General features: G+C 44.9%; 1 protein-coding gene across 5 annotated transcripts in view; it reads left to right on the forward strand.

The window, feature by feature from the left end:
- The window catches only part of GRAP2 (GRB2 related adaptor protein 2), a 94,185-nt gene that overhangs the window by 42,418 nt on the left and 24,337 nt on the right, over positions 1-27,430 (forward strand). For 2 of the 5 annotated variants that reach the window (XM_072656206.1, XM_072656205.1), the window contains 2 exons: positions 11,251-11,332; positions 20,156-20,239. In XM_072656206.1, the coding sequence (XP_072512307.1) occupies positions 20,162-20,239 (78 nt within the window). In that variant the 5' untranslated portion in view covers positions 11,251-11,332; positions 20,156-20,161. Of the gene's footprint in view, positions 1-11,250; positions 11,333-11,379; positions 16,554-19,904; positions 20,240-27,430 lie in introns of those variants that run through there. The other 3 variants (XM_072656208.1, XM_072656207.1, XM_072656203.1) reach the window with 3 other exon arrangements.

Consider the following 27,430-nt stretch of genomic DNA (forward strand, 5'->3'; position numbering starts at 1 on the left):
TCTTCAGAAATTCCATTAGTTTAATGGAGCTGCCCATGCAACAGATGTGCTTTTGGCCCACTCTTTTATTAATTTGTAGATCACAGGTTCAATGATTTAGAGCTGCAAGGGATTTTAGAGGTCATTTTAAAATGGGGAAACTGAGGCCAGAGATGATAAGTGACTTTCAGAGGGTCACACAGTTGGTTAATGTCTGAGGAAGGATTTGAACCCAGGTATAGTTGCTACATCATGCTGCCTCTCATGAAGCATCCATCATCCATGGGATGAAGAAGCCAAGAGGGTTCCCATGGGTGATGCCACTGTTAACTATCGGCCCTTTCCCCACTCCCATTTTGGGACTATTAAAAAGGGGGTGAGGCCCCTTCCCGGCCACAGATGATGGAACCTCAGTTCCTAGAATATTTCTCAAACCTGCCCTGTGGGCAGATTGTGGCGGAGGAGTTACTGAGAGACTAGAACTTGTGGGTAGCAGCACTTAGTTTATGTGAACTGAGGCCGGTTAGAGATGCTAGATGATGGGAACAGCATGGTTCTTGCCACTGAGAGCTAACGGGAAGGTGCCTGTGGGGAGACAGAGTAGATCCATGCTTAGCCTAACTAAGATGGGGAAGACCTGAGAGGGTGCATTTCTCCAAAAGGCATTTCTGCCCTCTGCATATGGCTTCCCAGAGGCTGAGATCTCTGAGAGAGGAAAGGCTGGCACTGGTGGAGGTCACCTCCCCACAATGGTGCTCCAAGGCCGAGCAGGTTTGTGGGACCCTCCCTATAGCTAGTGCTCAGAGGGGTTTAAGCAGGACCATGCGTATTCAAAGTCTCTGGGAAAGAGAAAAGATCCTGGGGAAAGTGCACTTGGAGCTTAGGAAATGCAGGGGATTCGTGCTGAGTCTAGATGAGGCTGGGAAATAGAAGGATACTCCTCTGATGAACATTTGAATCCTTCACAATCCCACCATAGCCTATATTTTCAAGCTAAGTGTGTGGTAATTTTTCCTTGTGCCAGCATGGCCTATTCCCCTAGCTAACCTCCCATTTCCTCCCTCCATGTTTTTGCACAGACTGTACCCTCTGCCTGGAATGCTCTCCCTCTTCATTTCTGCCTCTCAGAACCCAGACTTCCTTTGAGACTCAATTAGGGGGCCTCCTCTTCCTAGAGGCCTTTCCCTTAGTTGTTAGTTCCCTCTCCCATCACTATAATCCTATCCTTACTTTGTAGAATGGAGGCATGGTATAGTGGGCAGGCTACCAGACTTGAACCTAGAAAAATGGGTTCCAATTCTGCCCCAAACACTTACCTGCTATGTCATCCCAAACAAGTCACTTCACCCTATTTGTCTCAGTTTCCTCATCTGTAAAATGATCTGGAGAAGAAAATGGCAAACTACCCCAGTATCTTTGCCAAGAAAACTGCATACAGGGTCACAATGAAAGACACAACTGAAAGAAAACACACTTCAAATCTGGAGATTAAAAAAGAAAAAAGAGAATCCCTTCTCGAATGAGGAAAAATAGAGAGACACCTTTTCCACCTTGATAGGAAATGTAGAAATTAATTTGGAAAAGGCTTGGGGAGAGACGTGCTCAGTGAGTGGTCAGAAATGTGAAGGATTCTGATTCCCAGGAAGCAGGGCTGCCAATAGCTCTGTGACCCCCAGAATTGACTGTGACCTTTTCTAGGTCCAGATTAGGGGAAAAACCCTAAGAGATAACCCTCCTTATCAGAAGGGCCTGTGGTGGGAGGAGAGAAATGAAGTGTTTCCCAACAAAGACCATTCCCCACCCCATCCCCTGTAAACTAAGCTCCTCACACCATGCTTTTACAAAGTGACTAGGGGGAGGGAAGGAAGGGAAAGGGAATGGAGAAAATGAGGGGAAGGAAAGTCTGTAGAGATTCATGTCCATTCAGGAGAGGAGAAACTGTTTCAAGCAGCAATACCCACCCATCCAACCTCAAAAGCACGGATTTGAGACTCAGAGGATCTGGGTTCCAATCCTCCTCAAACGCTTATTTTGTATAGCCTGGGAAGTCACTTCTGCTCCCTGGGCCTCAGTTTCCTCATCTGTAAAATGACCTCTGAGGTTTCCCTACTTCAGCTCATTTTCTGGATGTCCTCAGGACCTCCTCACCACTAGGACCACAAGGTCTGCCCAGAATAGTCTCTCTGCCCCCTCCCCAGTCATTAGTGACTGTCTCAGCTGCCTCTTTATTTCAGGTAGGATCCAGCTGTGCTTCACCTCTTTCCCCAGGCCTGGTCATCTCCTTGGCAGCCTTGCCAACCTCCTGGTCCCCTGATGCATTCCCTCCCCTCCTCCGTCCCTGGGACCATGATCGGATCAAACTGGCCTTTGCCCCTGGAAGGAACGTACCCATCCCCTCTACCATGGCCCTACTCACTATCCCTGCTCATTTCTAGACCAAACACCCTTTCCTCAGCCCTTTTTTCCCTCATAGACTGTCGCCTTAACGTCACCTGGGTCAGTGAAAGATGAAGTTACTTGCCCAGCACAGGGCAGAGACAGGGTTTGAGCCTGTCTTCCTGACTCCGAGGCCATCTGCTGGGCTACCCTGCTTGTCCTGTAGGGATGATTATCTACATTTTGCAGATCAGGAAGAGGTGAAACAATTTCCCCAAGTTTAGACGGATAGTGTCAGAAGTGGTATTTGAACCCAGGACTTTCCTGAGTTCAGTCAATCCTACACTCTTTCCACTCTCACATCCTGAAAAAAACAAAAACGAGAAACAAAACCCTCCTTTGACCCAATTCATTCTACCCTCATGTGCCCCTGACTTCATTCCAACCACCATCCTCATCCTCATTCTATCTTGATGACCAGCTATGTGCAAGGCAAAGGGACAGAGGCCACCATTTTTATCACTAATAGGTCTCAAACACCGGCCAGGCCTCCAAAGTGCTTTTAACATTGGGGAGGCAGGACACAAACATACAGAAGTAATTACCTGAGCCCAGAAACCAACACCCAGGGGATGCATTTGCACCCCTCCTTCCTCCTTGTGACCATGGGCCCCACTCACCCCTTGGCCTCATGGTCCCCCTGCAGCAAAGAGCGGAACCACTCAATGGCAGATATCCCAGGAGATGGGCCCAGGTGGCACTCTCTCTGCTGGTCCACACCATCAGTGGGGATGTCTCTATGCTTTGACAAAGCAAAGAAAGCACACACATACACTCTCATATGCACTCATACACACTCACACATACTCATACATACACTCACACCCTCTCACATACACACCTTCTCACACACTTACTAGTTGTGTGACTGGACAGTTTGCCTCAGTTTCCTCCTCTGTAAAATGAACTGGAGAAGGAAATGGCAAACCACTCCAAGAAAACCCCAGATGGATCCCAGAGAGTCAGACTGACTGTAAATGACGAAGCACCAACAAAACAACCCCAGCACCTAGCACGGGCCCCACACACAGCAAGCACTTAATACATGCTTGATGATGCATTAACTGACTTCCTTGCTGGTCATTCCAGGCCTCTGGGAAGCCATGGTCAGAGCAGCAGACAGTGACATTCCATGTATCAAAAGGAGGCAGATGGAAGCTGATAGAGTAGTTGATTATGTCGGCTATTACAGAGGGAGAAGTAACATTTGATCGGTCTCTTCTCAATTATTTATAACCCTGCTGTACTTCATCTTTGGCATCTCCATTTAAATGTGGAATACTAACATGATATCGGCTTACCTGGGCTTGGGTTTGGGGTGGCTTTTTTTTCAGTAACTCAAAGCACACCAGGTAAAATCTCATTTATCACCCTCTGAGATTTCTTATTAGAAAATTGTTTTCAGGTCCTGCATACAAATGCCCACGAGCATTTTATAAGCCCAACAGAGATTCCATTTGCTCCTTCATGAATTACTACTCATGGCATACGGCCATTCCAACCCATAATCTATTCTTTCTCTTAAAGATTACCTTGCTAGCCTGGAGCATAAAAGGAAATGGTAAACATCCATCTCCCAAGCCTGCCACCTTCCTCTGCATATATGAAGTGCCTACTGTGCCCAGCACAGGGCTAGATTCCAGGGATTCAGAGGAAGAAAATGCAGGAAGTATGCATACATAAGTAACTATATACAAAATAAAAGCAAAGTAACATGGGGAGCAGTGGAGTACCAGCCCCGGGCCAGGAGGAAAGTTATCTTGTAGGATGTAACACCTGAACTGGATCCTAAGAGCCAAAGATGAGAAGCAAGAGCATTCCAGTCTGGCTGGGCCATTAGGAATGTGAAAGGCAGCAATGGATAATAAGACTGGAAGGCTTAAACCAGAGCGAGGGGAGAGGTGAAGGGCTCTAGACAGCAAAGAGGGGTCTGGATTTATCCTGAGATAACAGGGAGTCTTGAGCTGTGGAGCATTTGCGTGTATTTCCCCCACTCTTCTTAATATAAAGTCATGACTGCTACCTCTAATGAGCTTCCAGTTGTTACTGCTCTGTCTCTTTCAAATTGCCTTGTTTTACTTAATTATGTACCCAATGGGGCTGGACTAGAGTGGCCTCCCCACCCCTGATCAAGGTCCTGTCTGACTCTAAATTCTGTGTGTATATTGTCCCCCTCCACCATCATCACTACCAATAGATTATAAACACCCTGAGGGCAGATGTGTTTTGTTTATAGAGAAATAACTAAATATTTTGCACAAAGCATTCTTCAGTTGAAGAGGTCAGGTAGAATAACATCACCATATTGGTAGGAAACATACCTAAGAACTCTAGTCCAAAGCTGATACAGAGGACCCCACTATAGGGAAGGGGAAAAAACAGTGAGGGAGGTGGGGATGGATTGTCCCACCCTCTATCTGGTAAGTTCTCATTTTAACTAGTTATTGTTCCTAGCTAGGTACTAAGCTCTGTTGTTTCAGTCAAGCATTCAATAATAATTCATCCAATCAATCTTCAATCAAAAGGCACTGTGCTAGTCACCAGAGATACAAAGTCAAAAATGAAACAACCCTACTCTCAAGCTTGTGTTCTATCCTGTTTTTATACTTCTGAAGGAATTAAATTCCTGTAAACACCCTCTAAATTCAGTGCCCTGAGACAAATTACACGTTGCTCCACCCCAGTTCTGTGCCTGATCTCCAACACTGGGCACAGTGCTTCATGTACACCAAGTGCCTAATAAATGTTTGTTGGGTTGAAATATTTATCTTTCATCTAAAACATTCCCTCTTACAGATGCCAATCACCATGTGTGTTGTCACTGGAAGGGAGGAAAGGAAATGAGCATATGTAACATTAGCCACATGTGGTCCATGTCCAGAAGCAAGTAACAGCCACCAGTGAATCCAATATTTCAGGATGCCCCATTTCTGCCAAAGATTTCTCTCTGAAACATCACAGTCTAGTGGAAGAAGCTTCGTGAGTAAGAGGATTCAGATTTGAGTCCTGACATTGATGGTGGCTAGGCAATTATTCTCCACAACAAAATTATATATAGATGACAATTCTTGGACATTGGGAAAAGTGCTAGACTTTGGGTAAGGAAGACCTGATATTAAATATCACCTCTAAAATTTATCGTCTCTACAATCTTAGGGAAATCACTTCCATTCTCTGGGACCTAGTTTCCCCATCTGTAAAATGAGGGGGTCAAACTAAATGGCCTCACAGATCCCTTATAACTCAAAATCAATGATTAAGAGACTTGTGATTTTCAGTACAGAAACTCCCAGTGTGACAATTTTGCCCACCCAAGCCAATCACCTCCTCTTTTCCCCTTCCCCTGTAGAATTTAGCATCTTAGAATATTGCCTAAGACTTAGTATGTCTCCCAAGGTTATACAGCCAGAAATTTCCAAGGCAGGATTTAAACCAGGATGCCCTGTCCAGCACCTTATCCACTATCCCAAGCTGCAAATGCAATAATTATTGTCTAGGTGTACTTCCATTCTGAAGAGCAATTGCCTATTAACTTAAATAAAGACCCTCCACCTTCCTGAAAGAGGCCATTAGAAAAAATTATGGACTGAGAGTGGAACCCAGCTAATTCATGATCCTTTGGGATTGCAAAGCTCTCTGGGTCCTGTCTCCTCCTGTGCTCTCTCTAGGACTTAGAAATCAGGTCTGACTGAAAGACTCATCTGTCCCCTGCCAGCCATGGGGATGAGCTCCCTGGGCCTGTCCCTAATGCCTTTTGTATCTGTCAGCACTCACACTCCAATGACAGAACCCTGGAAAGCCCAGGGTTACTCCCGGACAAGGATGAGCATCAGAGACTGAGTCACACTCCCCCAGAAATACATGCCAATCCCATTCTCTCCATCAAGTCTGGAAGGACTGGAATGAAACAAGGCGGACTGCCTTCCATCTTGACCCAGAAGTGTTACTGATGTGCAACTTTTCTAGCCTTGTATCAGAGGCCCCATCTTAGGGGAGAGACAGCTGCTATTGGTGTCAGGGAGTCGTGAGTTCATGACTGTATAAAGTTGGGCAAGTCACCTTCTCAGTGCCCTAGGAAGGTCCCAAAGACTCTAAGTCAAAGAAAGGGTGCTGATCTACATTGGCAGAGAGTATCCTCACTAGGCCTTCTCCACACCATTGTAATGACAGGCCTAGGGCCATCCACCATCCATCTTTCTCATCATCAGGTTGATTTGTCTTTTCATTGCTTATACAGTTCTAAGATCTTTCTTCTTTCTCCTTTGAGGTTTGAGAGTCATTTAACTTCTCAATGAGGGTCAATTTAACTTAATTGGGAGTCAGCTTAACTTCTTCAGGCAACTCTTTAAGACTGTAAGAGCTTAATAGTTTTATAGTCAATATGTATAGAGTAGTCCTGTGAAAATATGAGAGAAGGTACCTACCTGCACCAGTAGAAGGAGTGTCCTCTGCTGGGAGTCCCCTGTACCAATGAAATCACAGGTCCAATCACTGTCCCTGGTCATTGGATCACTATGATTCCAGCCAGGAAAAACTGGGACTAAACATTCTCTCATTTTTCTTACATGTGATTTTAATTACAAGTGTTAGAGTTTGGAGATGGTTGGTTTTGATTTTCTTTAAGCATTTCATCATTTGTGGCAGGTTATTTGGGCTGCATGCTTTCTGCCATTTTTCATGAGTGAGTCCTTCTCACAAGCACTCCCCTAGTGTCAGGTCAGTGAGTTCATCCTTTGGTCATGACACCTTGGAGGAAAGCAGCTGTTAGCACAACAGGGAAGGCAGGGCAACCAGAAAGCAAAGCCAGGAAAGAGGAATTGGAATAATAATAAGAGAAATAACAGCTAGCATTTCTAGAGCACCTTTCAGGTTTATAAAACACTGTCTATCAAGACATACACACACATATAATTTATTTATACGTGTATCTGCATGTGTGCATATATATATACATACACACACACACACACACACACACACACACATACACACATATGCATCTCTTTGGCAAATAGGTGTCACAGTGCCAAGCTTGGAGTTAGGAATGCTCCTCTTCCTGAGTTCAAATCTATCCTCAGATACTTCCTAGCTGTGTGACCCTGGGCAAATCACTTAGCCATGTTTGCCTCAGTTTCCTCATCTGTAAAGAAAAATACAAACACACACACATCATTTAATCCTTACCACGACTCTACTAGTTTTATCTTCATTTTCCAGATGAGGAAACTGAGACTCAGGGAACTGAAGTGATTTGCCTGGAGGTAGAATGAGAATCCAAGTCCACCACTCTCTTCCCTGTACCAAGTTGCCTCTCCATTCCCTCCCATTCACCTATCTCTTAGACAAGAAGTTATACAAAACTGAACCCTGTAAAATTACAAGGGCCGATCCTGGCCCTAAAAAAGAATGAGAAAATGCAACTTGCACCTGTTTGGTAGAGGTGTTGGCCTATGGATGTAGAACATTGTGTAAATTGTCAGATTGCATCAAGGGGTAGTTCTGATGAACTGATCTCCTCCCTCAAATCCCAGTCCTCACACCTTTCTCTTTTATTTTTTTGCTACAAGAAATGGATGGTTTTCTTGGGAGAGAGGAGGATAGACTACTGGGAAATGAAGATATTAAAAAACCCCAAAATATATCAATATGAATTAAAATCAAAGAAAATTCTAAAAGAATATGTTATAGATGAGTTGCTGGTCTTGATTAACAGAGGGAGTTTCCACACCAAGAATCTGAAGGTGTCTCAGATTTGGATGACAAAAAGTGCCTATCTTGCCCCACTGATAGGACTTTTTCAAGGAAAAGTGCTCTGCTAGGAAGCTAGGGGGTGCTGTAGCCCACAGAGTATTGGGTCTGGAGTCAGGAAGGCATGAGTTCAAATCCAGCCTCAGACACTTAGCTTTGTGACCTTGAACAAGTCACTTCACATATGTCTACTTCAGTTTCCTCAAATGTGAAACGGGGATGATAATAGTACCAATTTCCCAGGGTTGCTATGAAGATAGAATGAGATAACATTTGTAAAACTGCTTTACAGCATTGTGAAAAGGATTGATTATATACCTGGTGCTATGGAAAAAATGCTGAATTTGGAATCAGAAGACAAGAGTTCAAATTCTTTTCCTGCCACCAGCTCTCATGTGACTGTGGCAAGTTATCTGAGCTCTGTGTCTGTGAACCTCTGTTTCCCAATCTGTAAAAGGAAATAGTTGGAGTTCATGGCATCCGAGGTGCCCTGCAGCTTTGTCTATGATCACATGCTGCTGAATGGATATTGAATCAGATAATATTGAATGCCACAGGTTTGCCTCATTAGGAGACTGTGGCATAGGTTTATTAATATCAGAACTCAAAAACATCAATCAAAGGAAGAAATCTGGGCTTTTCACTGTAGCCCTCTGCAGCTGACATTTAAACGTTATGAATAATAATTATGGTGGCTGACATTAACGCTGCCTACATTAAAGCTTGCAAAGTACTTACGTCTCCTCGATCCTCAGAAAAATACTGTAAGGGCATAGTGGGGGACAGCGGAACAAGTATTTACTAAGCACCTACTGTGTGCCAGCCACGTTATAATTATGATCTCATTTGAACCTCACAACAAACCATGGGAGGTAGGTGCAATTATTATCCCCGTTTAAGAGTTGAGAAAACTGAGACAGACAGGTTGAGTGACTTGCCCAAGGTTACACAGCTAGTCAGTGGCTGAGGCTGGACTTCAGTTTAGATCTTCCTAACTCCAGGCTCTGAGCTCTATCCCCTGAACAACCTAGCTGTCTCATCATTATAGTCAACTAATTTTTGTCAAGCACCTACTGTGTATACTGGGCCAAGTGCTGGGGATACAAAAAAAGGGAAAAAAAAACAGTTCCTGCTCTAAGAGGAGGGAGGGGCAAACAGTTAACATACAAACAAGATTTAGAAAGGATTGATTGGGGCTGGTCCCAGAAGGAAGCACTAAGATGGAAGACTGCTTTTTTATAAATGAGGAAACTGAGGCTCAGAGGTAGAAGTAACTTACCCAGTGTCACACAGCCAGTGGGAATCCAGATCCCAGTGGTCTCTCCAGCCCTCCCCCCACACCTCTAAAGAAGGCAATGAGGAGCATCAATGGGGATCGCCAGGGGTAGGCAACCACGACAAACAGCCACTCCCTCCACTATCATGCTTCCTAACTGGGATTCCTGTCAGGCCTCCCCCAAAAAATATATTCCCTCTACATTTATGGGTCCTTTCCACTCTCCTTTGCTTTCTTCCCCTGTCACTCCATGTTGAATTTTATGGAGGCCAGGTCTGGAAAGCTCTGCATGTGGAGCTACATTAAAAGGAACAATCCACCAACTTCTGGGGCACCTGGTGTTCCACCCAAGCACTTGACCATAATTTTCCTCAAGGCCAAGGTCTAGGGGGACAGAGGAGGGCATGGAGGGAGGCCAGCCTCATCTCTCATTTGGGAATGAGGACTAAGGTTTACAGCAGATAACTGCACGGCCAGGCTATTCAAGCAAACCACTGGGGTTCAGCCAGTTGGGGGTAGCTTCCTCCAAACTCCCATGGCCTGGTATCTAGACCACATGCTATCTCTTCCTTCTAAGTTAGACCTTCTCCATCTCCACCTTCCATTCAGCCTTGTTCTTCTTAATAGAAGCAGGGATCCTTATGCTGGGCTCATCTCTGCCTTCTGGGAACTCCATTCTTTAGTCCCAGTTTTAAGTAGTACAATTTCAATCTCTCTCCCACATAATAAAGATCCTTGAAGGCAATTAGCCCATATGGCTTCAGGCTTCTTTTCAAGGCTGTATCTAGCATGGAGCAAATGGAGATTTGTTCCAGGGTGTTAATGTCCATGGGGAAGGGCCTCTTCCTCTCCAAGGGAACTGTTGTCCCTACACTTCCCTTCAGGGTCCTCCAATGGTCCGCACTGCCACCTTTCAAAGCCCTCCCACTTTGTTGGCCTCTCTTTGAGCCCATCTCCACCTCCAGCGTCCATGGGGGTGATAGCTGGACTCCCCAAGGGAAGGACTACCCCCCTCTCCAGGTGAGACTGTTGTTGTTCAATAGATGTCTGACTCTCCACGACCCTTTCTGGGGTTTTCTTTGCAGAGATATTGAGTGGTTTACCATTTCTTTCTCCAGCTCATTTGATAGATGAGGAAACTGAGGCAAACAGTGTTAAGTGACTTGCCCAGGGTCACACAGCTAGTAAGTGTCTGAGGCTGAATTTGAACTCGGACCTTGCTGACTTCAAGCCTGGGACTCTATCCATTGTGCTATTTAGCTATCCTAGGTGAGACTGTGCCTGTGGCACTCAGCACAGTGCACAGCAATTAATAAATGCTTATTGATTGATTGAAATTGTTTTCTATGCTACTGCCATCTCCTTCCTGCTTGTTTTTGCTTCAGCTAAAACATTCTTGTTTCCTTCCACCTGTCCTGCCACCTCCTTTTCCTTCTCCAATTTATCAGTGCCCTTCTAAAATGTGGGAGACTCTAGAAGAGCTCTGATCAGCACAGGACAGTGGAACTCCTTGGAATGCTAAGCCATTCTCTTACTGAAACCTAAATATTACCTTTTTTTAGCAGTGACATGGTATGGTTGATTAATGGGATCATAGATTTAGAGGTGGAAGAGGCCAGATCCAAACTCCTCATTTCCAGGACGTCGAATCACAGAAATTACACGTTATCCAAGGTCACCCAACTGCGGCACATTGAATTTGTTGTTACTGAAAGTCTGGATCCTTTACACATAAACCCCTGTATTTGAGTTGTTGTTTTTTTGAGCCCAAGTAAAGTGTACATTTGTCCCTCTTCTGTTTCATCTTGTAGATTTGGCCCGCTGTTCCAGCCTGATTTGGGAGCCTGATTTTGCCACCCAGCCTTGCCAGCCTCCAAGTCATCCCCCTCATCAGTAAGCATACATTTGATGCTTAATTAATGACTTCAAAGTCATTACTTAAATGTCACAATGAGAGAGCTAAAGACAGAACCCAAGGAGAAATCTGACTAAGACACTGATCCCTTCATTCCTTTTGGCAGAGATCATTCAGCCAATTGTGAATCCACCTTAATGTAGACTCATCCATCACTCACCTCGGCATCTCAGCAAGTACATAAGGAAGACTTTATCCAATGTTTTGCCAAAAGATACACAAGATGAGAAGGGAGAGAATAAAAGGAGAGAGAGTTCAAGGTAGATAGAGTGACCAGAGAAGGTTTCAGGGAAAGAGGCCTTGAAGCTTGGGAAGGATGTGGAGAGCAGACTGGAGGCTGTCCTAGATGTGAACAAAGGTTTAGAGGTGGGAATGAGCCAGAAAGTTCTGGGAGCAGTGACTAAACTGGGGCTCTTACTGGGAAGGTAGAAGATCAGAAAAGTAAATCAGACTCATTATCAAGGGCCTTGAGTGCCAGATTAAGAAATTTTATCATTATCTTCAAATAAAGGGAGACAGTATGGGAGAATAGAAAGGGACCATATTTGGAATCAGAGATCCTGAGTTCAAATCTTAGCATAGACGTTGACCACCTGCATGATACACTTTACCTCTAATCTTCAGTTTCTTCCTCTGAAAATGAGCAGAGTGGATGTGAAAGTTCCTGGAGCCTTCCTACCAACATAAAGCAACATGTGCTCCGCAAATTCTGGCCTTGAGACATTTCCTGGGCAACCGAAAAGTTCAGTGACTTGCCCAGGGTTATACATACTGGTAAATGTCGGAGGCAGAACTAGAACCCAGGTCTTTCTGATGTCTAGGTCAGCCCTTTACCCATTATACCACCCTGCCTTTGCCCTCACAGTAAAACTGTGAACTCTATTTTGGTACCTATTTTGCAGATGAAGAAACCAGCCCCAGAGAGGGAAAGTGGCTTGCTAATGGTGTCTGAGGTGGGATTCAAACAAAGATCTCTCCTGCTGCCATTCAGCACTCTTTCTACTAAGTCAGGAGCTGTATCTCAGTCCCTTTTTACAGTCAGTCTAGTGAAACCTACTGGCCCCTTCTCAGAACCAAGTTGTTAAAAGCATAAAACAAAAAATGCAAAGAAACCCAATTCTGCTGAAGCGCAGTTACCCAAGTGTTTTTCAAAACAAGCTGTGGACTCCAGGTCAGGAAGTCCAGCCTAGCACCTGGTCTTTTAGGATGTCTGAGCAGCCCCCCCTCTGTCCTCCCCTTCCTTTCTCCTCCTTCACTCTCCGTGAAAAGCCCTCTCAGGAAGAAGAGGGAGATGATTAAAAAAGAGGAAAAGCATTCAGGAGAAAAATGCAATCTAGGGAGCCAGGCAGGGCCTGTAGAGCCAGGAGAGAGGGAGCTGATTAGAGGATGGAGAACCGAGCATCAGCTCTGCCAGCCCCCCAGGAGGGTCGGCAAAATCGCCTCGCTCTCTGAGTGCCCAGAACTGAAACCTGGCACCTGGGAAGATCAGAGAGAGCATCAGCTGAGGATGGAAGGACCCCTATGCGGGGAGAGGGCACTAGATTTGGAGTCCAGGAACCAGGATTCAAATCATGCCTCAGTCACTTACTTCCGGTGTAGCCCAGGCCTCAGTATCCTCTAGAAAATGAGAGAGTGGGCTAGGTGGCCTCTAAGGTCCTTTCCAGTCCTGTATCTGCTGCTATCCTCTGACCCAAGTCCCTGCATCTCTCGAGGACTTAGTTTCCTCACCTTTACAATGGGAGGGTCCAGTTCTAAGTTCCCCCATTACCACAGAGATAGTAGATTGTAGAGTCTCAGCGATACGCTGAGGCACCCCTGTCTAAAGTATTCTGCCCATGGGCTCCAGAGTTACGGTGGATAGACAGACATGTCGATCTACTCAAAGGTCGGGGAGGAAATGCCGCTCGGCCTCCCCACTTCTCCAGTCCACTGTCTGCAGCTCCTGGTCCCTCCCCAAAGAATTCGCTGCCCATCAGTCATTTGTCACAGCAGACATCCCGAGGTCTGGCAGTGGGAAGGGACGATTGTTTGGGAGCCTGCCTGAGCACAGAACAGGAATAGATGGGCCACGAGGAAGGCCCACAGGGCTGCCTCTCAGCTTAACTCGGCATGACTAGATCAGCAGCTAATGGATGATTGTTCCCTGACAAACCGTGGACAATAGCCTGCCAGCCCCCAGCCTTCCCTCACGCTGCTCGTTCCAGGGATTAATGCCTTCCTGGGGCTTAAAGGAGAAATGAATGTGCTAGCTATGGACAGGGGAAAGGTAAAATGTCCTGAATGTGCAAAATTGTCTTTAAAATGGAGGTTTCTTAAAGCAAGGCAAGAACATGAGTCTGGGCTCCGGGAGAGACAGGTTCTTTTCTCTCCTTGGCCACTGCCTGACTGTGTGACCTTGGGCAGGTCACTCCCTGGGCCTTGGCTTCCTCTTCTGGCAAAGGAGAGGTTTGGGCTGGCATGGATTACACATGGGGAAACTGAGGCCCGGGGAGAGAAGCAATTCTTCCAAGGTCTCACAGGGAGCCAGTGGCAAAGCCAGGATTCAAACCCAGATATCTTTGACTTCAGACCTAGTTCTCTGCCCACTGCCCTGGGCTCTTTCTTGTAGTCTGGGTACACAAAGGAGCACCCTTGGAACCCAGAGGCTCTTAAAGAAAAAGCAGGTTGGGCACTCCTGGGGACTGTCACTGCAAACCCACCGCTGCCCTTGTTGGGGGTGGGGAGAGAAGAATCCATCCCAACCCTCCAGGGGGCTTTGCTTGATTACTGAAGTCTTTGAGTGGGAAAAGCATGGGTTTGGAAGCTGGCTCGGTGTGCCCTGCTGCCCCCTGCTGGACAGAATCCATCCTACTGGGAACTCTAGGTACCATGGCTTTTTTGAGCCAGAGAGGGGTCAGCTTTAAGACTCCTTAAAAGATTACACAGATGTGGACCGAAGAGGGATTTCAGAAAGTGACCAGTTCCTGGTGAACTTCCCTGGAAAGGCAGCTGTGGAGAGAGTATTGGCTTTGGCCCCAGAAGCCCTGGGTTCTAATCCACACTCATGCCACACACCCTCGTTATGACTTTGGACTCCCCTTGCTGGATTTCAGGCTCCTTATTTTTCAGTTCAAAAGGAAGGGAGAGTACAAAATGAGCATAGTAGAGTAGAAAGAAGCCCAGCCAAGCCATATCTCTTCCACAAAGACCTAGACCAAGGCCTGATAGGGACATCTTTTTTTTAACAAATCATAGTGAGATATTTCCAGCCTAGATTAGCACAGGGAGACAGAGAGTGAAGTCTATAAACACCAGGGTGAAATTTAGGCTGGAGAACACTATGCACTCAGCGCTGAAAGAGGATGACAGCTGTGTATCAAGGCAAGAAGAGGTCCCAGACCCAGACAGCAGGGCCCAATCTTTTGCATTATGTAGAAATAGGTGCCAGTGGAGGGTTCTGTTGTTCACTATTCAGACCCCAGTCATAAATGCAGAGTAGAATGAGGAAGGTGCCTAAGAATGATGGTTGAACAATTGCATGCCCTGGGCTCTGCATAGAGCCAGGAACAAGTTCAGGAGCAAACGGTAGCTGGATGGCTCTGACCCCAGGAGTGGTCTAAAGCATTCAGTGTGATAACCAGGACAGGAATCCCAGACCAAAGGAGGGCCTTCAGTCCTGACACTGAACCAGTAGAACTCTCCAACTAATTGATGATGCCTACAGCATCAGTCTACTGGAACTTCAAACAGGGGCAAACCCAAATGTGTGCTGCTCTGACCCAAACCCTGGTCAGACCAGCAAGGTAGTGTTCAGACTTTGCCCACAATAATACTACTTAAGGAGCACTGAAAACTTACAAGTCTCTAAATTGTACTGTTCATGATATCCTGTACAAACCTCAATACCCCAAGAAAACACAAAAAGGCCCCAAAAGGACATAAGCTCAGTCTGAACATTTCCTCCAGAAGTGCACAGGACACAGCCCTAACAAAGTCTAAAGTCAGGAGGTGGTCTGGAAAAATAAACCTTTCCAACAAGATCTAGGGGAAAGCATGAATGGCTACCACCATTACTACTCAACATTTAATGCTAAAAATACTAGATAACTCAATAAGATAAGAAAAAGAAACTAGGGAATAAGCACAGGCAAAGAGGAAACTTTTCGTGGATGATATGATGGTTTACTTTAAAAGTCCTAAAGAGTCAATCAAAAAACTAATTAAAGCACTAGAAAGCACAGGGATAAATGGATATCCCTTAATATAAGTAGCATTCAGGCAGGACTCCCTCTGGGAAGTCTATAGCTTTTTAATATCAGCTCATTAATTAGGGACCTCAGATGCCATATAATTCAACTCCTTCATTTTTATAGATGGAGAAACTGAGGTTCAAAAAGAGGAAATGACTCATCTAAGGCCATGCAGCTAGTAAGTAGAAGAGCTGGGATTTGAAACCAAGTCCTGGGCTTCTAAGCATAGAATATATGTTATTGGAAAATCACTTGCCTAGGGAGTTTAAACTTTATTCAGTAATGATAATAGCCAACATTTATATTGCACTTACTATGTGCTATCTAGGTGGTGCAGTGAACAGAGTACAGGGCCTGAAGTCAGGAACACCAAAGCTCAGATCTGGCCTTGGACACTTCCTAACTATGGGAAAGTCACTTAATCCTGGTTGCCTCAGTTTCCTCATCTGTAAAATGAGCTAGAGAAGGAAAAGACAAACCACTTCAGTATTTTTGCCAAGAAAACCCCAAATGGGGTCACAAAGAGTCAGATACAATGGAAACAACTATGCAATAACTATGTGCCAGGCACTGTGCTAAGTGCTTTACCATTACGGTCTTAGTTCATCCTCACAACCCTAGGTGCTATTATTATCTGTGTTTAATAAATGAGAAAGCTGAGGTTAAGTGACTTACCCAGGGTCACCAAGCTAGTAAGTGTCTGAAATCAAATTTGAACTTACATCTTCCTGTCTCCAGGCCCCGCACTCTATCCACTGAGCCACCAAACTGCCTCCATCAGCAGCAGGGATCCATCAAAGGTTTCTTGAGGAATAAAACGGTGTGATCAGAGCTGAGCATTAGTTCAGTGAAAGCAACACTGGATCTGGAGACTGAGGACCTGAGTTCAAATCTCTGCTCTCTTCCTTACAACCTAGAAGACCTGGGGCAAGATACTTTCCACTCTGGACCTCAGTTTCCTCACCTGGAGGTGAGGGTGTTGGCGTAAATGACCTCTGAGATCCCTTTCAGTTCTAGCATTATGGTTTTATGATTAATAATTCTGCACAATGACCCTGGGGGTCCTGGATGCTCAGCATATCCTTCTCTGTTACATAGGTTCATGGAAATTCACATTTGTATAGGATACACAGCCAAAAAGCAGCTCCTGAGAAAAACGCAGAAACATCCCATTCTCCTGTTTTGTCTTGTCTCCTCCCCCTCATGTAGCATAGGACGGTCAGCTGGGTCCCACATGAGGCCTTCCCCCGCTGCTCTCAAAACTACTGCAAAATCTCCCATTCTCACCCCCCACCTCTGCAATGCTTTCTCTCCTCATGGCTGCCTCCCAGAATCCTTCTCAGTTCAGCTCAGAGGACACCCCTCAAGGAAGCCTTTCCTGACATCCCCATCCCAGCCTTTCCTCATTAGACTTAACCCTATCCCCAAGCTGACCATCAGCCCCTAGAGAACAGAGACGATCTAATGGTTCATCTTTGTATCCCTGCATCTGGGACAGGACCCTGAACATGGGCACAATGATGGACATTGAGTTGTGTCCTGTGCTGCTCCTGGCAAGCCTGGGGCCATACCATCACTACAGTTTTACATTAGAAGAAACAGAGACTCCAGAATTTCAAGAATCATAGATTAGAGGTGCAAGGGTTCAATCCTTTATTTTATAGAAGAGGAAACTGAGGCCCAGAGAAGAGAAAGTAATTGTCCAAGGTCACATAGATAATGTCACAGGTAGGATTGCAACCCATGTCCTCCTGACTCCAGGTCCAGCGCCCTATCCACTGAGGCAGGCTGCCTCTCATGATTGAAGAGAGGCAGGGATGTAAAGGATGGGATTTGAACCAATGTGTGCTTAATATACATTTGAGGAGCTAAACTGGAATGGACCTGAAATCAGTCTATTTTGGGGGCTCAGTGTCAGGCATGACTCATCACCAGGCTCTAGATTAGAATCAGGAGGCCCAGGCATCTGATGGCGATCTTCTCAGATCACACAGAGGAGTGCCACTGGTCGTGCCAGTCTCTATCAGAGGCATGCCAGCCTGTGGGCCAGGGCCCCCTGGTATCCCGAGCTGCCCCTGCTCCAGCCCAGGAGCCCTCCCCTGGGTCCCCCTTCCCCTGTCTCCCTGTGTCCTGATGCCCCAGCCCAGATGGATGACGCAAAAGTGGGGGGAGATCTTCCCACTCAAAGGCGCTGTCCCAATTTACTAGTGATTGAAAGTGATTACTGCTGGAGAGTTGTTTGTTAGCCAGCCTCCAGTGAGCATTTGAGATGCAGTCAAACTTCCAGCAGCAGCAGAAATGTTTTTGTTGCCAAACTGCGGCTTTGAGGATTCCTGTCTTCCTGACAGCCAGTCTCCTTACCGCAGAGCCCAAGGACTCCATGGGTCACAGAGGCTAAGCCTGGTGTCATAATAAGATCAATCTCTAGATTTAATTCAACAAACAGTTACTGACCATCTGTTATAGCTTGTATTTCTAGAGCCCTGGAGGTAGATTGTTCCATTTTGTCCTTACAGCAGCCCTAGGAGGTCAGAGCTAGGATTTAGAGATGAGGAAACTGAGGCAAACATGGTTAAGTGACTTGCCCAGGGTCACACAGGGCTAATTGTCTGAAACAGGATTCTCAATTATATCTCCCTGAATTCAGACTGACCTCTCTATTCGCTGTTTCATCTGTGCTGTGCTTGGCACTATGCTAGGCACTGAGGATACTATAATAGAACTTTCATTCCCCTCCAAGAGTGAGCAGCACGGACACATCAAGGCATAGTGGAGAGAAAAGATTTCCAATCAAGGGGCCTGGGTTCAAATCCTCACCTCTCCTACCTTACTGCCCAGGTGACTTTGCACAAACCATTTCATGGTCTGGGGTCTCAGTTTCTTCATCTGTAAAACTAGGAATTTAGACCAGATGCCCTCTAAAGTCCTTTCCAGCTCTATGAATTTACAGACAAAGTAATTTAAGGATGAGGAGGTTGGTACAGACAACAAAGGGGATGAAGAAAGGCCTTGTGTGTAGAAGGTAGCACTTTAGTGGGGCCTTGAAGAGAGGGGAGAGAGGGCATTCCTGGTATGGATCACAACCCAGGCAAAGTCATAGAGATGGAAGGTGGTTTGCCATGTACAGGGAGCAGTTTGGTGATTGGAGAATGTCTATCAGGGAGAGTCATGTAAAAGCAGTTTGGAAAAGCAGACCGGAGTCAGACTGTGGAGGATTTTAGACACCAAGCAGAGGCTTTTGTATCTTCTAGAAACAGTAGGCAGCCAGAACAGCTTTTTGAGCCGAACAGTAACGGGATCAAAGCTTTTAGAGCTGGAAGTGCCCTCAGAGGCTATCTATACTAATGACGCCCATGGGGGGCAGTGACTTGGCCAAGACTACACAGGTAGTAAGCCTGAGAAGCAGGTAAGCAGACTCCAAATCCAACTTTCTTTCCCTTGAACCATCCTAAAGCACAAGTCTGTGTTTTAGGAATATCGATGTGGCAGCTGTAGGAGGAAAGAACTGGAGTCAGAGACGCTAATTAGAAGGCTAAGGCAATAGTTTAGCCCAGAGGGGACAGTCTTAGACTCTCAGGGTGAGGATGGAAAAAGACTTTTCACTGCTCTTTGTGGAGGTGGGAGAGAAGAAGTCAATAGCTCCAAGAATTTAGAAAGTGCTTCTTTCTTAAGTGAGAGTGAATGAGCTCACTTATCCTCAACAATGTCCTCAATGGATTTAATAGAGTTTACTTATTAAGTGCCTACCGTGTGCATAGCACTGTGCCAGGTGTTGGGGTTGGGAGATAATGATGAAGGGACATGACCTGAAGATAGAGAATGTAAACGGACGAAACAATCGAAGGTGGTCTGAGGAGGAGGAAAAGAACAGTCATCTCCAAGGGCAGAATGGAAGTCTCCCTGGAGGAGGTAGCCTGGAGCTGAGCCTTAACAGAGAGGAAAATTGGAGAGAGGACAGCAGCTATTGTGAGCTCCTTCATAGAAAGGGTAAAACCAAGGTCTTAAGAGGAGAGTAGACTGTCCCCGACAATTTCCCCGAACCTGATTAACACATAGACCAGTCCATCCCACTCTCCATAAAGATGCGTTTCTGTTCTCTAAACCGTAAAAATGCTCACTTTGATCTAGTTGCCATGGAAAAACCTACGAAATTTGTAGGACAATCTCACTGTCCCCACAGGACTTGCCAGCCCCTCCTCCTTCAAGTCTGAGAGGATGGCCTGGCCCTGGGTCATTATCAGAAGGAAACAGGCTTGACAGAAGATGTGGGTGGCAGGCCTGGCAGGGCCCCCAAAAGGGAAAAAGAGATAAAGGGGAAATGGAGAGGCTGAGGAGGACTTGCCTCCATGGGCCCGCCTTTGGGAGAACCCCTGGAACACAGGGGAATGTCCTCCCGAGGAGTCTAGGGTCTGAGCCAGAAACAGGCATCCTCCCTGGGTGCCATTTCCCTCTCAGGAACGGTCAGATGGCACCGTCTATGGACTGGTCCAAGGACTCCAAAGCTCACCAGCTGGACTGCTGCCCCTCTGCACGCAGAAAGGAGGAATGACCAAATTGTCTCTCTTCCCCCAGGGAAAGATGGAGGCCGTTGCCAAGTTTGATTTCAATGCCTCTGGAGAGGACGAGTTAAGCTTTCACACGGGAGATATCCTGAAGGTAAGAGACACAACCCCGGGAAGCATGTGGTTTTCTGTTTGTTTGTTTTTTAGCTTGCTGGAGGATGACAAGTACAAGTCATCAGCCCAACACTAGATGTCCGGGTCCATTGGGAGCCTCACCATTTTCCTCTAAGAATGAGTATGATGCATGAGAACTAGACCACATGAATAAAAGCAACCTGTGAAGGCAGCTGAACTCTAATTCACTGCTAACTTGGTTTTGGAGAACAGAAAATATAAATCCATCTACCTCCTCCCATTAAAGAAGTGGAGGACTATGGGGATGGAATGCAGAATATACCAAAAGGCCCAGTCCCTGAGCCTTGGTATGTTGGCTTTTCTTTACTCTTAACTTTTTAAGTAAGAGGAAGGAGTTCTACTGTGACTTAGTATGGAATATTTTGGGAAATGACTTTTAAAAGTGCAAGAAATTAAAGCCATCAGTAAAACATTTTAAAATCAGTTTAAAGGCAGGGCAAAGATTCAGAAAATAAGTAGATGAGGTGTGGCCCATAAGTGCTATGTCATCAGAGTCTGTTCTGGGGGATTTTGCTTCAGCTCTAGAGTTAGGGTGAGGTGCTTTGTTGACTGATAGAAAAAGGAACCCAGAGAACTTGGAGCTCAAAGAGATCTTGGGGATTGTCTGGTTCCAGAGAAAGGAAGTGACCTCCTCAAGGCCATCTGACTAGTGGTCAAGCATGAACTTAGACTCAGGTCACCTTCAGCATTTCCAGATTCTCATGAATTCACTGGTGTGGTCACAGCAGTTGCTGTGGATGCTCAATAATTCATTAGTTGGTGGCCCACTGTCTGGAGATGGCCCAGATGCTGACCACAAGGGGCAGAGAGCCATTCCCAGGCCTTGCCATGAGCAGCTTCTAGACCTCCCCTTCCCTCAATCTGGAATGTCTGTGCTGGTGCATGGAAGGCAGCCTGTCTCCAGGACTGCCTGAGCTTGCTCTCCGCTGGCATTGGGCATGCCTGCCAGCCTGCAGCACAATCCTCCCTCCTCCATTAGACAATGACATGAGGGCTTCCTTTCCAACATCCTTGCCCAAGCATCCCAACGATGCTACTACTCACCCTTGACTCCTTCCCCTGCTCTCCCAAGCCTCGGGACACAAGAGATCTCCTGGGCCTTTCCTGTCCTCCCCAGAGGCATCACCCACTCTGATCTACAGTCCAGGCCCCCCCACCCCACAAAAGGAGAAAGGCCATTCTCTGCATGAGCCTGAGGCACAAGGGAACCATCAGAAAAGGACAAGCAGTTGGGTGTCCTTCCAAGGAGGGGTACTGACTCTGGAGGCACAAAGACCTGGGTTCAAAATCTGTCCAGCACTCTTACAAGCTGTGTGACTCTGGGCAAGTCACTCTACTTGTCAAGCCTCAGTTTCCTCATCAGTGAAATGAGTACAAAAATACATGTAGTCTCCACCTCAAAAGGTTGTTGTAAGACTCATGACAGAGTGAACATTAAGAGCTTCACCAGCCTGGAAACATCATAGAAATGCCAGTTACTGTTTGTGGTGCTGATGCTGCCGTTTGTCCTTGGTTTTTGAAGAGGACCAGTGACATCCACGTGGTGCTTGACTTGTACGTGGATTAGATTTAAGTGAGGCAGAACTATACAAAGCCATTTGTATTGTTACTAGAGCAGTGGGGGAAGGGGAGGGGAGGGGTGAAGCCACCCCTTACCCCACTACTGGGTCACTGTCCATTTGGATATCCTGGTATAAATACTCTCAACTCTTGGAAACTATATCAAAGGATCTGTTATATATTCTCTCTCTCTCTCTCTCTCTTCTCTCTCTCTCTCTCTCTCTCTCTCTCTCTCTCTCTCTCTCTCTCTCTCTCTCTGTCTCTCTCATCCTCCTCCTTCTTCTCCTTCTTGTTCTTCTCCTCCTTCTCCTTCTTCTCTTTCTCTCTTCCTCCTTTTTCTCCTTCTTGTTCTTCTCCTCCTTCTTCTCCTCCTCCTTCTTCTTCTCCTCTCCTCTTTCTTCTTCTTCTCCTTCTTCATCTTCTTCTTCTTTGTCCTCTTCTTCTCTTGGCTTTAATAGTGATACTAATTGAACAGAATATGTGGAGATGGTACAAATTCCTTCAAGAGCATGTGAAAAGCCTAAGAACAGTTAACCTTGAGCACACAAGAGCAGCATATGCACATCTCAGCATTGCACTAGACTCTTCAAATACTATACAGATGTGAGAATATCCACAATCATAATTTAAAACAAATTGGGTGCGGAAGTATGGTGTAATGGAGAGAATTATGAATTTGGAGGCAGATCTGGGTTCAAATTCTACTCTGCAACTTACTACCTATGTGTATTAAATAGTAACTGTTTCTCTTTTACCCAGGAACCCTGAGGGTTTCCCCCTCCCAGTTTGATGTGTTTTTTTTTTTAATGAAAAGGGGCTATCCTTGAGTAACTACTTAAAGAGGCCTATGCATTAAATGGGTCTATCTCACTCAAAATGAGAATCTGATAAGACTTTAGCCTAAAATGGCCAGGGTCTCCCACTGCATCCTGGGCCATCTCCAGTCATCCTGGTGCATATCAGACCACTGAACCCAGATGGCTCTGGAGGAGAAAGTGAGGCTGGTGACCTTGCACAGCCCTCCCTCACTTAAATTAAAGTCAACTTCAAGTCATGTCATCATCTTGTTAATGTTATGGTCCTCTTCGAGAATGAAGGGCAAACACAACAATATCCTATGTGACCATGAACACATCAATCGACCCTTCTGGACCTCATTTTCCACATCTGTAAAATAAGAGGGGTGAATGATCTCTTAGGTCCCTTGCAGCCCTGAATCTTTGAGCCCATGAACCCATGGGAATTGATATAATCAACAAGAAGGTACGGAGAGAGAGACGAAAGAAACCCCAGGGCAGAGAAAGATGTGCACGTTGGTTTTTGTTGCTGTTTTTTTCACATTTAATTTCAACATACTTCTTTCCATCCTGACTCAAGTCAGACCTACCAGGACTTTTAGACGTTCAGTGGAAAGAACTATGGCTTCTCTGGAGCCAGAGGAGCTGTGTTCAAATTCTGCCTCTTCCACTTTCTATCTTTGTAACCTTAGGCAAGTCATTTCCTTTCCCTGGGCCTTGGTTTCTCCATCTGGGAAATGAGTGGGTGCAATTGAATGATCTCTGAAATCCCTTCTGTCTGAATTCATGATCCTGGATCTTCAGGAGTCCCCCAGTTCCATCCGGCCCTTCCACTATCTGTGATGCCTCTCTCTTCCCACACCTGAGAAGGAAAGGGAAGAAATATCAATTAGGCACCTGCTACACCCAGGCACTTTGTTCAGCGCAGACAGCATCTCATCTGATCCTAGAAGGCTGGCAGTTTCACAAAGATAAAAGCGCAGTAAACCTCAGTGGCTACAACGTCACCCACTTACCCAGAACTCTCTGCTGGCACTCAGATAATGGGTGTGGAAGATAAGGAAGCCAAACTGATGAGGAGATGAGAACAGGAAACAGGAGGCCCCTTGCCACAGTGATAAGAGGAAACCACCCCTCGCACCATCCCCTCAGCCCAGATGCAGAAAGGGAGGGATGAGAGCGTGCCCTCAGCACAGCCTGAACAGCCTGCGAATGAACCTGCAGTCTCTTATCGGTCAGGCTTGAAGGGACCCGAGCAGAGAAAAAGTAAATGGGAGGAAACCTCAGGGCAGAGGTCCAGCAGAGGCCTCTGGGAGAGGGAAGGACCAGGACAGGCTGTGGCAGGGGCTGTGGGCACTCTGCAGTGAAGATCCAGTAGCCTGCCCTTCTTATAGCTTCCCATCTCCCTACCTACATAGCCTTAGACAAGTCTTTTCCTCTCTCTGGTCCTAAGCTTTCCCATCTGTAAAATGAGATTGGCCTCCATCAACTCCAAGGTCCCTCCTCCCTTTAAATTCTACAATCCAGACATGCTGACCATTTCTAAATTACTTTCTCAGTAGTATCCTTATTTACCTATGCATCGAACATTGGCTGCCCAGACTGAATGCATTGGGTCTGCCCCCTGGGGAGGAAGGGATTCTCAAGAGTGAGATGCTCCCATGTCTTTGATGACCAGCTCCCTGGGCTTGAATGTTGATTGCCTCTTACAGGTGCTGGAACATGCACACTCTCAGAACTCGCCAAGGTGTTCAAGGCCCTGGGAGGCTCTTCCTTAACAATTTCTCCAGCTGTCAAAGACGAGATCCATTTTTATTCCCTTAATCCAATCTATTAAGTTCAAAGCTTCTGTGCACAGCATTTCGAGAGAACTCCTGACCCTGCCTTTGCTTCTCCGAGCTGTAGTTTTCCACCATCATCAAACCTCCCATTTGGAGAGTACTTTTCATCCAGGCATCATTTTCAGATACATTCTCCAGGCTTGAGCCTCAAAACAGTCCAGAGAGGGAGAAAAAGCAGGAAAGGACATGGCCAGTGTTTCAGATGAGAAAACACAGAGAAGTCCTAGTGACTTATTTAATAGCAGATATGTCAATAAAGGTTTGCAAAGTGCTCTACTTACATTATCTCATCTCATCATCACAACAACCCTGGGAGATGGGTGCTTTTATTTTCCCCATTTAACAAATGAGGAAACTGAGGCATAGATAGAACAAGTGCTCAAGAGTTCAGGATTTGAACCAGAGCTTTCTTCTAACATTCAGCTTTTATTTTTATTTTTTTCTCACATATAAACAAAATACTTTCTCATTCTTTTTTTAAATTTTGAGTTCCAAATTTTTTCCCTCTCTCCATTTCCCCCCTTCCTGAGAAGGCAAACAATTTGATATAGATTATACTTGTGCAGTCGTGCAAAATATATTTCCATATTAGCCATGTTGCAAAAGAAAATGCAGACCAAAAAGAAGAACAATAAAGAAAGTTTTAAGCATGTATGCTTTGATCTGCATTCAGTCTCCATCAGATCTTTTTTATGGAGGTCCTTTGGGATTGTCTTGATTCATTGCATTGGGGAGAACAGCTAAGTCATCCACAGTTCTTGTACAATATTGCTGTTACTGGGTGCTATATGTTCCCTTGATTCTACTCAATGTGCTTCACGTCAGTTCATCTAAGTCCTCCCAGGTTTTTCTGAGAGCATCCTGCTCATCATTTGTTATAGGACAATAGTCTATCACAATCATATACCGCAAATTTGTTCAACCATTCCACAACCGATGAGCATCCCCTCAATTTCCAATTTTTTGCCACCACAAAAAGAGCTACTACAAATTTTGTTGTACATATAGGTCCTTTTCAATTTTCTTTGATCTTTGTGAGATACAGACTTAGTAGTGGCATCGCTGGATCAAAGGATATGAACATTTTATAGGCTTTGGGCATAGTTTCAAATTGCTCTCCAGAATGGCTAGATCAGTTCACAACTCCATAAACAGCAGATTAATGTCCCCATTTTCCCGTGTCCCATTCAATATTTGTCATGTTCCTCTTCCTATCATATTAGCTATTCTGATAAGTGTGAACTTTGATATCTTAGAATTGTTTTAATGTGCATTTTTCTAATGAATAGTGATTTCGAGCATTTTTCATATGACTATAGATAGCTTTGATTTCTTCTTCTGAGTACTGCCACTTCATATCCTTTGACCATTTTGTTTGTGTTCATCCTTCATTCTCGAAGAGGACCATGACATCAGAAAAATGATGACATGACTTGTGCTTGACTTTGTTTTGAGTGAGAGAGGGCTGTGCAAGGTCACTAGCCTCACTTTCTCCTCCTGAGCCACCTGGATCCAGTGACCAGATATTCATCAGGATGACTGGAGACAGCTCAGAATGGAAAGGGAGACTTTGGCCTTTTTGGGTTAAGGCTTTTTCAGGGACTCACTTAGAGGGATATAACGATCATTCAGTGAATAGGCCTCAGTTGAGGAATGACTCATATTCTTATAAATTTTACTTAATTCTCTATATATTTGAGAAATGAGAACTTTATCAAAAACAGTTGCTGTAAAATTTATTTCCCCAGTTTCTTGCTTCCTTTCTGGTTTTGTTTGTGCAAAATCTTTTTAATTTCATGTAATCAAAATTACCCATTTTATAGACCATAATGCTCTTGTTTGGTCACAAATTCTTATCCAGAAACCTGACAGGTAAAATATCCCACACTTCCCTAATTTTCCATTTATATCTAAATCATGTACCCATTTTAACTTTATTTTAATATACAGTTTGAGGTGTTGGTCTATACCTTGTTTCTGCCAAATCATTTTCCAGTTTTCCCAGTAATTATTTTTTCAAATGGTGATTTCTTGTCCCAAAATCTTAGATCTTTGCATTTATCAAACACTAGATTACTATGGTCATTTAGTACTATACCATGTGTACCTCATCTATTCCACTGATCCATCACTTTCTTTCTAAGCCAGTCCTGGATTCTTTTGATGATGACCACTTTGTAATACAGTTTGAGATCTGGTACTGCTAAACCACTTTCTTTCACACTTTTTGCCATTGATTCCCTTGATATTCTTCACATTTTGTACTTCCAGATGAATTTTGTTCTTATTTTTTCTATATCCATAAAATATTTTTTGGTAATTTGATTGGTATAGCACTGAATAAGTAAATTAATTTAGGTAAAATTGACATTTTTATTATATTGGCTCAGCCTACTCAAGCAATAAATATTTCTCCAATGGTTTAGATCTCACTTTATTGGTGTGAAAAGTGTTTTGTAATTGTGTTCACATATAGTTAATTTCCAGCTTTGTCTTGGAAGGTAGACTCCCAAGTATTTTATATTATCTGCCGTCCTTTTGATTGGAATTTCTCTTTCTATCTCTTCCTGCTGAATTCTGGTGGTAATATATGAAATGATGATGATTTATGTGGGTTTATTTTCTCTTCTGCAATTTTGCTGAAGTTGTTGATTATTTCAACTAGTTTTTAGTCAATATTCTAGAATTCTCTAAGTATACATCATATCATCTGCAAAGAGTGATAGTTTCCTTTCTTCATTGTCTGTTCTAATTCCTTCAGTTTCTTTTTCTTCTCTTATTGCTATAGCTAGCATTTCTATGATAATATTGAATGATAATGGTAATAATGAGCATCCTTGCTTCATCCCCAATCTTCTAGTTTATCCCATTACAGATAATGCTTACTGATAGTTTTAGATAGATATTACTTATCATTATAAGGAAAGCTCCATTTATTCCTATGCTTTCTAG

This window comes from Notamacropus eugenii, chromosome 3, assembly GCF_028372415.1.
Source record: "Notamacropus eugenii isolate mMacEug1 chromosome 3, mMacEug1.pri_v2, whole genome shotgun sequence".
NCBI classification, from domain to species: Eukaryota; Metazoa; Chordata; class Mammalia; order Diprotodontia; family Macropodidae; genus Notamacropus; species Notamacropus eugenii.